At 40.1% G+C, this 13,213-nt stretch overlaps 1 protein-coding gene across 3 annotated transcripts in view; it reads right to left on the reverse strand.

The window, feature by feature from the left end:
- Stim1 (stromal interaction molecule 1) overlaps window positions 1-13,213 on the reverse strand; it is a 168,261-nt gene that overhangs the window by 73,829 nt on the left and 81,219 nt on the right. For all 3 annotated transcript variants that reach the window (XM_090348303.1, XM_090348302.1, XM_090348305.1), the window contains exon 2: window positions 6,846-6,976. In XM_090348303.1, coding sequence (XP_090204429.1) covers window positions 6,846-6,976 — 131 coding nt within the window. The remainder of the gene's footprint in view (window positions 1-6,845; window positions 6,977-13,213) is intronic.

A 13,213-nucleotide genomic window follows, 5' to 3' on the forward strand; every position in this document is an offset into this window, starting at 1 on the left:
ATCTCCTGTCTTAGAGGTTTGTTGTTGCTGCTATTTTGTTGTTTGGTGCTAGGAATTGATCCCAGACCCTTTCACATGCTAAGCAAGTGCTCTAGCATTGAGCTGAATTTCTAGCCCTAATTTAGAGATATTGCTATTTAGGGCAACTCTCATTAATAGTACTGTAGTACCTATCATGTGCCAGGTACTGTGCTTAGGGCTTCGCATACATTAAATTATCACAACAATCCTGAAAGTAGTTATTCTCCACAAATAGTTCAAAAAAATTTAGGGCCTACTGAGAAGTTATTTGCTGATAGTCACAGCCAGTAAGTGGCAAAGCAAAATTTTGAACACAGGCCTGTTTTCATCAAAATGTATGCTTCTTCTGACGACAACAAGAAAAACCACAAAAATCTTTACATATACATCAGGCACTATGTTAGGTGCTTTATATGCATTATTCATTTAATCTTTGAAAAAACTTTACAAAATGTCTAACTTCATTATTGCTCTACTTGCTAATATTAAGAAACAGGCTGGTAAAGATTATCTAACTTTCCAAGTTTCCACAGACGGTATAAGGAGACAGAGTCAGGTGTGTGTGCCTCCAGCACACACTATACTTTACCAGTAGAGATGGTTACTAACAGAATGGTAAGGGGATTTGCAGCACTTCCTGGGTTCCTGCTACTACCTATTCATTCTCCCTATTTCTGTTCATTCCTCACCTCCCAAAATGTATGCACACACCTTTACTCAAAACTCCTATGGTTAATTGGCAGACTTTCCTGCCTAGGGTAAATAAGAACCCTGATCCTCAAGTCACAACCTCCTGAGAAGCTAGGATTATAGGCATGAGGTATTGGCTCCTGGCAACCAAAGTTTTCAACGGTACTTTTCTCAATACTAAAAAGAATACCAGGGTAGGAATCATTAACCATTATTTTATCCTGAGAAAACAAAACAGGAAGCAACTAAACTACCATGTCATCACTTTTCTGTCTAATTTCAAAGCTTTCTTATCATTTCATCACCTATCTTATATAAATCACTAGAATGTAGGCCCAACACAAACACAATTTTTTTTAATTTTTTTTAATTTTTTTTTTTTGCCAGTCCTGAGGTTGAACTCAGAGCCTGGGTACTTGGGCTTTATTTTGCTCAAGGCTAGCACTCTGCCACTTGAGCCACAGCACCACTTTTGGCTTTTTCTATGTATGTGGTAATTGAACCCAGGGCTTCATGCATTCTAGGCAAGCACTCTACCACTAGGCCAAACTCCCGGCCACAAACACAAATCTTATCTGTCTGACTTACCAAGACATCAAGCTCCTCAATCAATACCTAGCATATAAGTAGGTATTAAAAAAAATTCATGGGGGCCGGGAGTTTGGCCCAGTGGTAGAGTGCTTGCCTAGCATGCACAAGAATCTGGGTTCGATTCCTCAGTACCACATACACAGAAAAAAGCTGGAAGTGGTGCTGTGGCTCAAGTGGAAGGGCACTAGCCTTAAAGAAAAGCCCAAGAACAGTGCTCAGGCCCTGAGTTCAAGCCCTAGGACTGGCAAAAAAAAAAATCATGCAGGACATGCCTGAAATTCTAGCTATTCAGGAGGCTGAGATCAGAGGATCACAAATTTGAAGCCAACCCATGCAGGAAAGTCTGTGAGAATGCAATATCCAAGTAACCACCACAGCTCACATGATAGAGCATTAGCCTTGAGCAAAAAGCTTGTGGACAGCTCCTGGGCTCTGAAAGCCCTAGAATAGGTGCAGGCACGTGTGCATGTACGCACGCATGCACACACACGCATGCATACACAATGTATTTGGTTTAATAGCAGAGTAACATTGCTATCATTTTATATATATGCTCCAGAAAATAAAGTAACTCTTTTCTATAGGACTGATCCAATTAAGCAGAGACCTGTAGGACTATCAAGACAGTACCACAGTACCACACTGCAGTACACCTTTGACTATGGGAAGTGTCACCACCACAGATCTGTGTAGAGCATAAGTCATGAATGCCCAGACTGCTAGCTTGGCAGAACCTCCAGCTAATTTTGCCAGAAAAGACCAACACCAAGAGTGCCAACCTGTTTATCTGATGAGCCTACTATATACTACTTCTGCTTTCCAAACGAGAAAAGGCAAAAATAGCATTTGAATAGCCAAACTGCCTAACCTTCTCCAACAAGTGATTACTATTTTCCACAAAATGTCTACTAAGACTCAGTTTAGCTAAGCCTCAACTCTACATCTCATGATAGATTAGATATAGCAATTAGCCAATAAGAATGAATGAGAAAAGTGAAGCAAGCACAATAATCACATTGAACTAGGTACTGGTATGACAGTATAAAAGGCCCTTGAAGACATACTTTAAGGGATACCAAGAAAGTTAACACTTTGGTTACAGTAATAGCAAAAAGAAAACTTTGCTTCAAAAATGGCTTACAATGTAAGAACTAGGTTTGAAATCAGGGCCTCAAGCTTGCTAGGCAGGTGCTATACCACCAACGCCACACTTTCAGACATTTTTTCCCTAGTTATTTTTGAAATAGAGTTTTGATTTCTGTTCAAGCAGGCCTGGACCACAGTCCTCCTATTACTATAGCTGCAAATCAACACAAACCACCTCACCCAACTTTTTCTACTGAATTAGGATACTGCATTTTCACCCAGGCTAACCTAGAACCGCATTCTCAATCTTGGCCTCCTGTGTAACTGGAATAACAAAGGCCTATCACTTTATCTAGCTACTTGTTGGGATAGGGTTCTCAAGAACATTTTCCCCATGGTTGGCAATTTTTCCAATCTATACTTCCCAAACAGCTAGGATTATAGGTGTAAGTTACCCACTTTTGTGGCTAAAAATGCCAATAAGTTTTTAAATCTAGACCTGAAGCAGGTCTTTCAGTTTAATCACCTGGAAAACTTGCCAATATGAGGCTGAATAAAGAAGGTCTTAATGGAGCATCTATTTAGATTTCTACTAAGGTTCTTGGGTAATCAGCAATATTTTTAGATGGGTCATAATATCTCGTATCCTTGACAGCCAACATAACTGGTTTCTCATAATACCTCACCATTCATTACCTAATATTCTGAGCTTTGAGCTCTCTATCCCAACTTTCTAGATTCCAAATGCCAAGACTGTCTCATATATGGTTGGAATTAAACATGTAATTTTACCACTGTTTCCAGGACAATATCTTGTAATGGTGAAAACACAGACTAGCAAACCTCTGTAATCATAAGAGGCCTGAGGCTGCAGCAGAAAGCAGGGGAATCAAGGCAAGGCAGAAGCTATGCTGAAAAAGAACATCTCACCACTGGCTCAGAGAAGAGCAGGATGACAGCTTTTGTGTTATTTTTGAACAGTTTGTGCTGATGAGATTTTTGTTGTGGTAACATTCCTCTAAAAAGAACATTTTCTTCCTTCCCTCATTAACAAAGCAATTCAGCAGAATGTGAAAAAAGGAGGAAGAAATGACAAAGATATCCAGACATTTATAGATCATGGATTATATCACTTTTTTAAACTGTTGTGCTAGCCATTACCATCCTAGAGCATGCCCTGGAGCAGCGATCAGGACACCTCTGGCTCTTACTCCCCATAGATCATGACTATTCTCCACATACACAAATTCTGATCCTAGAAACAACCAAAAGTTCAGATATGTTTTTTTGCCAGTCCTGGGGCTTGAACTCAGGACCTGGGCACAGTCCTTGGGCTTTCACAGGCTAGAGCTCTACCGCTTGGGCCATAGCACCACTTCTGACTTTTTCTCTGTATGTGCTACCAAAGAATCAAACCCAAGGCTTTGTTCATGCTAGGCAAGCACTCTACCACTAGGTCAAACTCCCAGCCCACAGATACTTTTTTTATTTATACCAGTACTGAGACTTAAACTCAGGGCCGTGTTCTCTCTCTTAGCTTTCCTGCTTAATGTACGTGACATGCTCTAATACTTGAGCCACAGCTCCACTTACAGCTTTTTGCTAGTTAACTGGAGATGAGTCTCTGATTTGTCTGGCTTCAAATTGTGATCGTCAAACATCAGTCTCCTGAGTAGCTAGGATTACATAATTCAGATACTTTTATTGTGGCTGTCATTTTTGCTCAAGAACTTATAATTGGGCCAGAAGTTTGGCCTAGTGGTAGAGTGCTTGCCTAGCATGCACGAAGACCCGGGTTCGATTCCTCGATACCACATACATAGAAAAAAGCCGGAAGTCATGCTAAGACTCAAGTTATAGAGCTCTACCCTTGAGAAAGTCAAAGGACAGTGCTCATGACCTGAGTTCAAGCCCAGGATTGGCGGGGGGAGGGGGGAGAGAACTTATAATTGCCTGTTTCAACAAAAGTTTACATATTTCAACCTGATTTCCTGGGCTATATTGTAAATATGCTAATGATTTTCCTACCATAGTCGTTTTTTTTTTTTTTTGTTTTTTGTTTTTTTGCCAGTCCTGAGGCTTGAACTCAGGGTCTGAGCACTGTCCTTGGGCTTTTTCAAGGCTAGCACTCTATCCTTGAGCCACAGCATTACTTCCAGCCTTTTCTGTTTATATGGTGACAAGGAATGGACTTTGTGCATGCTAGGTAAGTACTCTACCACTAGACCATGCTCCTGGCCCAACCACAGTCTCTTAACTAATCAAACCACCATAACATCTCTACACCTTTGTTCACACTGGTTCTCTACTACTCAGGAAGGCTTACCCCTTCTGTTTTATCTCTCATTAAATTCTTTATATATTACATGCTTCATCCTAACAGAAGAATTACTTCTGCTAACCAATTAATACAGTGATGGGTTTTTTTCTTTCTTTTTTGTCAGTCATGGGGCTTGAACTCTGGGGCCTGAGTGTTGTTCTTGAGCTCTTCAGCTCAAGGCTGGCACTCTACAACTTGAGCCATAGCACCACTTCCATTTTCTGGTGGTTAACTGGAGATAAGAGTCTCACGGACTTTCATAGCCAGGCTGGCTTTGAACCACAATCCTCAGCTCTCAGCTTCCTGAGTAGCTTCGATTACAGGTATGAGCCACCGGCACCCAGCTGGAGTGCTATTTTCTATATGTCCATCTTCAATGACAAGGAGCCCAATATTTATCAAGAAAGCCTCTGCTCTGAGTATTAGGCAATTCTTTATTCTAGAAGACTGCACCTGCTTCTTACTTTGCCCACATGGCCTTGGATTCTCCTCAGAATAAGAGAAACAATATAGCAAAACTTAAGCATACTGGACTTTGAAAGCAGATCTATACTCATATCCAGCATTTTCTTAAACAAAATGCTTATTTCTAAGATTCCTTTTCTTGATAATAAAATCAACTTTATAATGGGTTAAGTAAACTGACTGACTACATAAAAATACTTAATATTATCTGGCCTACGATAGGTATCTTGTTCCCAGGAGCTTCCTCTCTGTTCTCTCTGATTCCCAGTTGCCATGGGATAAACAGCTTTTCTTTACCATGTGCTCCTACCATGATGATTCAAGCTTACCACATGCCCAGAAACAAGGAAGCCAACTGACCATGGTTGGAACTTCTAAAATTATATGTCACAATGATCCTTCCTACCCCTAAGTTGGTTTTCTTGGATATTTTGTCATAAAATAAAAAACTCCTTCAGGCTCAACTTTCTTCTCTAAACTATAAAGTACTTGAAGACATAATATATTTGCCTTATTTGCTATCTCATCTTCTTATGTAGTACAGTGAAGGGCACGTGCATATTATATACTTAATATTACTGAACTATGCAGAATAATCTTGATAATGTAGTTTTCATAGTCATCATTTATGGTACATATATATGTGTGTGTGTGTGTGTGTGTGTGTGTGTGTGTGTGTGTGTATATATATATATATATATATATATATATATATGGTCTCTTGTAGTTCTAAATCCTCCTGACAATGTGACATACAAAACTCAAAGGTATAGCTATCAGAGGTAAGAGACTAGACTCTCATAATAAACAGTTATTATGTCACTGGATTTGGCATTGGAAGCTCCACCAAATGGCTGGTTGGTGTAGTGCTTGAAATCATGAAACCTTTCAATTTTTTCAAAGAATAACAGAGCTTTATTCATCTAGAGATTACTCTAGCTCCTTTGGCCTATCTGAACCATTCAACTAGCTCCCAGCAACTACGTCTCTAAGATAAGAGTTTGAAGTCCCCTTAGGTGGGATCTGTTTTGCTTTCTTTCCCATATGCCAACATAGGCTACCTACAGCGGAATTACACCACAGATCCAGAGAGGTGGGTATGTTGGCTCATGCCTACAAGGCCAGCTACTAGAGAGGAAGAATCACAGTTCAAAAGTCAGCAAGACTTCAGCTTAAAGGTAGCACACACCTTCATTCCAGGATGACAGGAGGTTGTAGGTAGAAGGAATGAGGTCTGAGGCTGGTCCAAAGCCCCACACCCTCAAAAGAAAGGTGTGGGGGGGAAGCCCTACCTGAAGAATAACTAAAGCAGAAAAAGGGATGGGGTTATGGCTCAAGTGGTAGAGTACCTGCCTAGCAAGTATGAGGCCCTGGATTAATAACTGTTTGTTTCTTTTAATCTTAGGAAATTGTACAGAACAGCTCAGAAAAACTCTCTCCCAAACAACATGGTAATCAGTGTGATCTTACTAGCCAGTGGGCACAGACAAGCAAAAGCCTGCAGCTTGCCTGGGTAGTTCTTATAGAGCTATTCTGCTGAGAGCCACCTTGCCCAATGGGAAAGAGTTCCCAGACCAGCAGAAAACATCTTTCCATTGGCAATACTCCAGGCAGCTTTCAGAGACTGCTACACACAGGAAGAGAAGAGAGACAAGGCAAGTAAGGAGCTCACCTCATCACTTTCTTCCACATCCACATCACCATTGGCATCATCATCCATCAGCTTGTGGATATTGCGGACTGCTTCGAAGCTGAGCTTCTCATCCTCACTGTCACACAGGGGCTTGTCAATCCGGCAAAATTCTGTACAAGAAAAGCAAGGGACAACATTACTCAGAGAGGCTGTTCTGTCTCCTTTACCTTCCAGTCTTAGCACGCTTAGCTTTCAGTCTCTGACTCCTCACACAGGTACTTAATCAACCAACAGAAGTTTAGCACTTAGCTTCTCCAATGTGCTGAACTCACCCACATAGGAAAAATGAGTGATAATTCTAATGCTTAAGTATAGCATAGGACAAAAAAATACACTAAGATTTACATAGGAATATTAAGTAACTCACAATAAAGAAAAATAACCAACAGATGGATAAAAATACTTAGAACCACTAGTTATCAAAAGAAACACATATATGAATGAGATACTTTAATCAAATAAACACATGCAGTGGGGGTGAGCAGTGGCTCACGCCTGTAATCCTAACTACTCAGGAGGCTGCAATCTGAGGATCCCAATTCAAAGCCAGCCTGGGCACAAGAGGTGAGACTCTTATCTCCAATTAATCACTAGAATACAGGAAGTGGGGCTGTGGCTCCAGGGGTAGGGTGGTAGGTAGCCTTGAGCTGAAGAGCTCAGGGACAGCACCCAGGCCCAGAGTTCCAGCCCCATGACCCACAAAAACAAAAACAAAAACATGCAAATTAACATAAGCATCCTGGGAAATGAACAAAAGCCAGTTAAGTCCCAGTGCCTGAATAATGTATACTTGTCCATTTTTCTTACATTATTACTGCTAGTTACTGATAATGCCAGCCTACAGGCTGACTAGAGGAAAATCTTACATCTTGCACCTTTCCACATACTGTTACATCAAAAACTTATTAGTTATCTAAAGGTCTTCAGCTTAACTGTTACAGAAGTTTGAAATATCTGGAATGCAGTTTTTCTCTGCCACAATCACATACCTTACAGAAGTAAAAGCACCAAAAGAGCCTGGACCATCTTTGTTCTTTCCATAATACCTAATCCTGTCTTACAAGCCCAGAAAACATCTAGCTGGACAAATACACACAAATATCTCAGAAAGAGCCTAGGATTTATACTTCGTTCTATTATGTGAGTTGTAGGAATGTCACTTCATGGCCTCAAATTCATTATTTGAAAAAGGCTCAGAGTGCAGTGGCTCATGCCTTAATCCTAACTACTCAGGAGGCTAAGATCTAAGGATTGCAGTCCAAAGCCAGCCTGAGCATTAAAGAACCTGCAAATCTTATCTCCAATTAATCACTAAAAACCTGGAAGTGTGGCTGTGGCTCAAAGGGTAGGGTGGTAGCCTTGAGCTGAAGTGCTCAGGAGCTCAAAGACAATGCCCAGGCCCTATGATAGGGCTGTAGCCTTTAGCTGAAGAGCTCAGGGACAGTGCCCAGGCCCAGAGTTCAAACCCCAAGGCACTTGAGACTAAGGTTTCTGGTAAATTTCATCCCATTCCTAGACACTAAAATTCTTTTGTTTTGATTTGGATCTTGAGAACTACTTCCTAGGCAAACTACTCTTCAGATCAGCCCTGAAGAAGATTGGGGGGAAGGCGATGTTACACACCTGTAATTCAAGCACTGAGAAGGCTGAAGCCATAGGATCATGAATTTAGTGAGTTTATGTTACATAGTGAGGAGTTGTCTCAGAATTTTTGTCGTTGATAGTTATCTCTGGGCCCTACCCCTTGAGCCACAGTGCCACTTCTGGTTTTCTGGTAGTTAACTGGACATAAGAGTATCATGGACTTTAATGCCCGGGCTGGCTTTGAATTGTGATCCTCAGAGCTCAGCCTCCTGAGTAGCTAGGGTTACGGGTGTGAACCACTGCCCCTGGCTAGAATTTTTTTTTTAAGAAAAACTCTGAGAGAGGTGATGGGAGTTGTGTATGCAATCAAGCTCTGTTCTGTTAGCGCTTGCTGCTGACCTTCCGCTGTTTGCTCTGACAGAGGAACAAGTCAATCAGGAAAACCTCACCCATGTACCCACAGATTTTTAAAATACCAGAAAAACACCTGTGGAACCAGAGGTGGCAATTCACTGATGAGATTTGCCATCACCAGTCATAACACAGTCTCTGAAGAACCTGGGTACTAACTCGACCAGAGATACAAAGAGAAGAATCTCAAAGGGAAAGAACCAGTTCACATCTCTACCCAAACTCTGAGTTATAAGACATGAGATCCATTCCAGATGAAAAGCAACAAGCAACTCAATGATTACACTGTCCTTCTGCGATAAGCAGATTATTTCTACCAGATTTGAACCAGGAATAGAGGCTAAAGTCAACAATATGAATGCCTAAGTCAAATGTTTTAGTAAAGTGACTTATGAATTGTTGGAGGAAGGAAGGAGGGAAGAAGGGTTTGTTTCATCATCTAGAAACCATAGATGATAATACAAATGGAAATACAAAACCAAGCCAAGTGTGGTTCATCCCTAGAGACCCAGAACTCTGGAGGGTGAGGCACGGTCAATGCCAGTATGAGCTACATAACAAGACCCTGTATCAAAAAAAAATCTCAGGGGTTGGGCCGGGAGTTTAGCCTAGTGGTAGAGAGATTGCCTAGCATGCACGAAGACCTGGGTTTGATTCCTCAGTATCACATACATAGGAAAAAAAGCTAGAAGTGGTGATGTGGCTCAACTAGTAGAACTCTAGCCTTGAGAAAACACCAGGACAGTGCTCAGGTCCTGAGCTGAAGCCCAGGACTGGCAAAAATAAAATAAATAAAAAATCTCAGGGCTGATCTCTGTGGTAGATGTAACTCCTTGGCATATGCAGGGCCTTCCCTAGGTTCAATCTCCAGCATGGCCAGAAAAAGAACATAAAATAAAAAATATGGTGAATGGTGTATATACAAAAGAAATGTGATAGGCAGGACTGAGAGAGATGTGAAGCGAGAATGATAGAGGGTGTGACACTAATCAAGATTCACTGTATATATTTGCTCATTTAATTATAATCCCTTTGTACAACTATTTAAAATAATTTTAGGGACTGGAAGTTTGGCCTAGTGGTAGAGTGCTTATCCAGCATGCATGAGGAACCAGGTTCAATTCCTCAGTACGATATACACAGAAAAAAGCCAGAAGTGGTGCTGGGGCTCAAGTGGTAGAGCTCTAGTCTTAAGAAAACCCAAGGACAGCACTAAGGCCCTGAACCCAATCCCAGGATGATGATGATAATAATAATAATAATAATAATAATAATAATAATAATAATAATAATAAATTTAAAGCTATTTTATTTTTTAAAAAAGAAATATCATATAACAAATTTCTCTACATTTGTTTTGTTAGGTTGGATAGGGGTGGAATGGAGGTACATGGTAAGTACTAGGATTCGGAGTAGAGGAAAGCCAGATTAAAGCACTGTTTGCCAACTTTTCCACCACCAAGGCTTTTTTATGCACTTTGTTCTCAGAATCCATTTCCAGAAAAACTATTTACCACTCTACATAAAATTACAGTAACAATATTTACAAATAAGCATACAGCACTGAGATGAGCATAATCATTATTAGCCCTTTCCTTCCTCAATCACTATTTTTGTGTAAGCCATAGGCACAAATAATTATAAATCAGAGCTCTTCTTCTTCTTCTTCTTCTCTTCTTCTTCTTCTTCTTCTCCTTCTCCTTCTCCATCTTCTCCTTCTCCTTCTCCTTCTTTTTTGGTGAGTCATGGGGCTTGAACTCTGGGCCTGAGCTCTGTCCCTGAGCTCTTCAGTTCAAGGCTACTGCCCTATCCCCGGAGCCAAAGCCCCACTTCCCATTTTCTAATGATTAACTGGAGGTAAGAGTCTCACCGTCTTTTGTGCCTGGGCTGGCTTTGAATTGGGATCCTCAGATCTCACCCTCTAGATTAGCTAGAATTACAGGCATGAGCCACCTCGCCCAGCTAAATCAGAGATTTTTTTTTAAATCAGAATATGATATGCTCATTTAAAACATTATTGAATGATAAATAGACTATAAAGCATTAAATCACATTTATCACATTGGCATAGTGGCACACATATATAATCCTAGTATTCAGAAAGCAGGGGGGAATCCCAGTTTTAAGGGAAGCTTGGGCTACATAGCAATACTGTCTCCAAAGAAAAAGTGACTTTCCTTAAACAACATTTACTGAGTTCTCCTCCCATTTTAAGACCTATTATTTGCTCTGGGCAAAAAAAATATATAAATCAGATCTTATCTTACTCTCAATGACAAAAATGGAAGAGACAAGCAATTAAAGCACCTTGTGTTGGGGGTTAGAGATGGAGTGCATGCCTAGAAAATGCCCTGAGTTTAAACCTCAACACCACAAAAAAGAAAAAAAAATAACATGCTCAATACTATGATAGAAAGAATCAAGTCTGGGAAAGCAAACTTTGTATGAAGGGCCATATAATAATCAACTTGGGGGTTGGTGACATATAGACTCTGCAATACTTTGTCAATATAGCACAAAAAGCTGGATATTTGTAAGTATATGAGTCTGTGCTCTAATAAAACTTTATTTACCAAAAAGCAGTGAGCTACATTTTGCTAAAGTAACATACCTAAATAACACTGGATTGATAATGTTCTGTCCTAATAGAAAGAAATCCAATTTTTTCATTAGCTTGTTTCTGTACACAATTTTGCCTAAATTCAGCACCACTCATAAGCTTCTTAAAGTAATAGAAATTGCCTACCAAACTCTAGTGACTAGGAGCTTCCAGGGTAGACACCACTGACCACCTGAGGTCAGCCAAGACCTTTCCCAAAGGCACATCTAAGAAGTTTGGACTTGGAACAGCAGGCTCTGATTTGTAACCTGATTAGACAGACAAGTGACCTTTGCATCATATACCAAAGAGAATTAAAAGGGTTAGGATGAGAGAGTACACCAGTTTGATGTCCCACATGGCATTCAAACTCTGACTATGTCAATCAAAACTCATAAATATCTTCTTCAACCAATCATTTCTAAGTTGTCTCCTTAACCCTTGAAACTTTTCTACCTTTTTTTAATTATTATTATTATTATTATTTGCCAGTCCTGGGCTTGAGCTCAGAGCCTGAGCACTGTCCTTGGACTTTCTCAAGGCTAGAGCTCTCCCGCTTGAGCCACAGCACCATTTCCAGCTTTTTTCTATGTATGTGGTACTGAGGAATCGAACCCAGGTCTTCGTGCATGCTAGGCAAGCACTCTACCACTAGGCCAAACTCCCGGCCCCATCTACCTTTTTTATATAGTCCAGTCTGGTAAAGTTTCCCACTGCCACCTGGAAATTAGAAGATCCATTCACTGAGCAACCCACTACTACTGCAATGAAAAAGCTGAGCTTAGAGTCAGTACACATCTGTCCAAAAAAAACAAACAAACTACCTTTAACCTGTAACAAATCATATGATATTGCAAATGCTGTTTAACTTCTTTGATCCTCTAATTTTTTTCCATTTTCAAAAGGAGAATAATAATCTTCCACAATGAATTTTTGTGAGAATTAAGTAAAACTGTAATTGTTAAAACACACAGCACAGAACCTGGTACAAAGATAACATTCAGTACATTTGCAATCTTTCTTTCCCCTCAGAGCAGCAAATGAACAGTTTTCAAATTCTGTTAGTCACTTTCCTTGAATATAAAGAAGCAAAGACAAGAAGTTTTTAGCTCAAACATATTGACCCATCGTGTAGTCTAAGTGAATAAGCAGAAGTTCTTTGCAAGACTCTAACAATAAACAGCCTGAATTTTCACAACATTTAATAAGTGCTATCACTGATAATATCACATTGTATTCTAATTGTCTATTTGATATATCATCACCACCAAACTGTAATCGCCACAAATTAGATTTGGGCCAATGGCCCCAGCAGCAAGCAAAAGGCTAGGTTCTTGCTAGATATATTCTCTCTCTTTCTCTCTCTCTCTCTCTCTCTCTCTCTCTCTCTCTCTCTCTCTCTCTCTCTCTCTCTCTCTATCTATCTCTCTCTATCTCTCTATCTCTCTCTTAAACGTAGGACTTAAATGCTAAGCCTGGGTGCTGTCCCTGAGCTCTGTTCCTCAAGACTAGCACTCCACCACTTTGAGCCACAGCACCACTCTCAGCAATTTTTTAAATGACTGCCTAAAATATCAAGTCTATAGTCATATGTATGATTTTCTAGAGCAAATAAGAGAATTACAACTTCTTTTTCAAGATTCCTGTATACACTAAAAAAAAATCTTAAGCTCAAGGAACTTTATAATAATTTAGCATATTAGAAATTAAAACAGATTATTTTTGTGTGTGATATGGAGGTAAACTCAGGTCC

The sequence above is a fragment of the Megascapheus bottae genome, chromosome 16 (assembly GCF_031878675.1).
Source record: "Megascapheus bottae isolate mThoBot1 chromosome 16, mThoBot2.hap1, whole genome shotgun sequence".
NCBI lineage: Eukaryota > Metazoa > Chordata > Mammalia > Rodentia > Geomyidae > Megascapheus > Megascapheus bottae.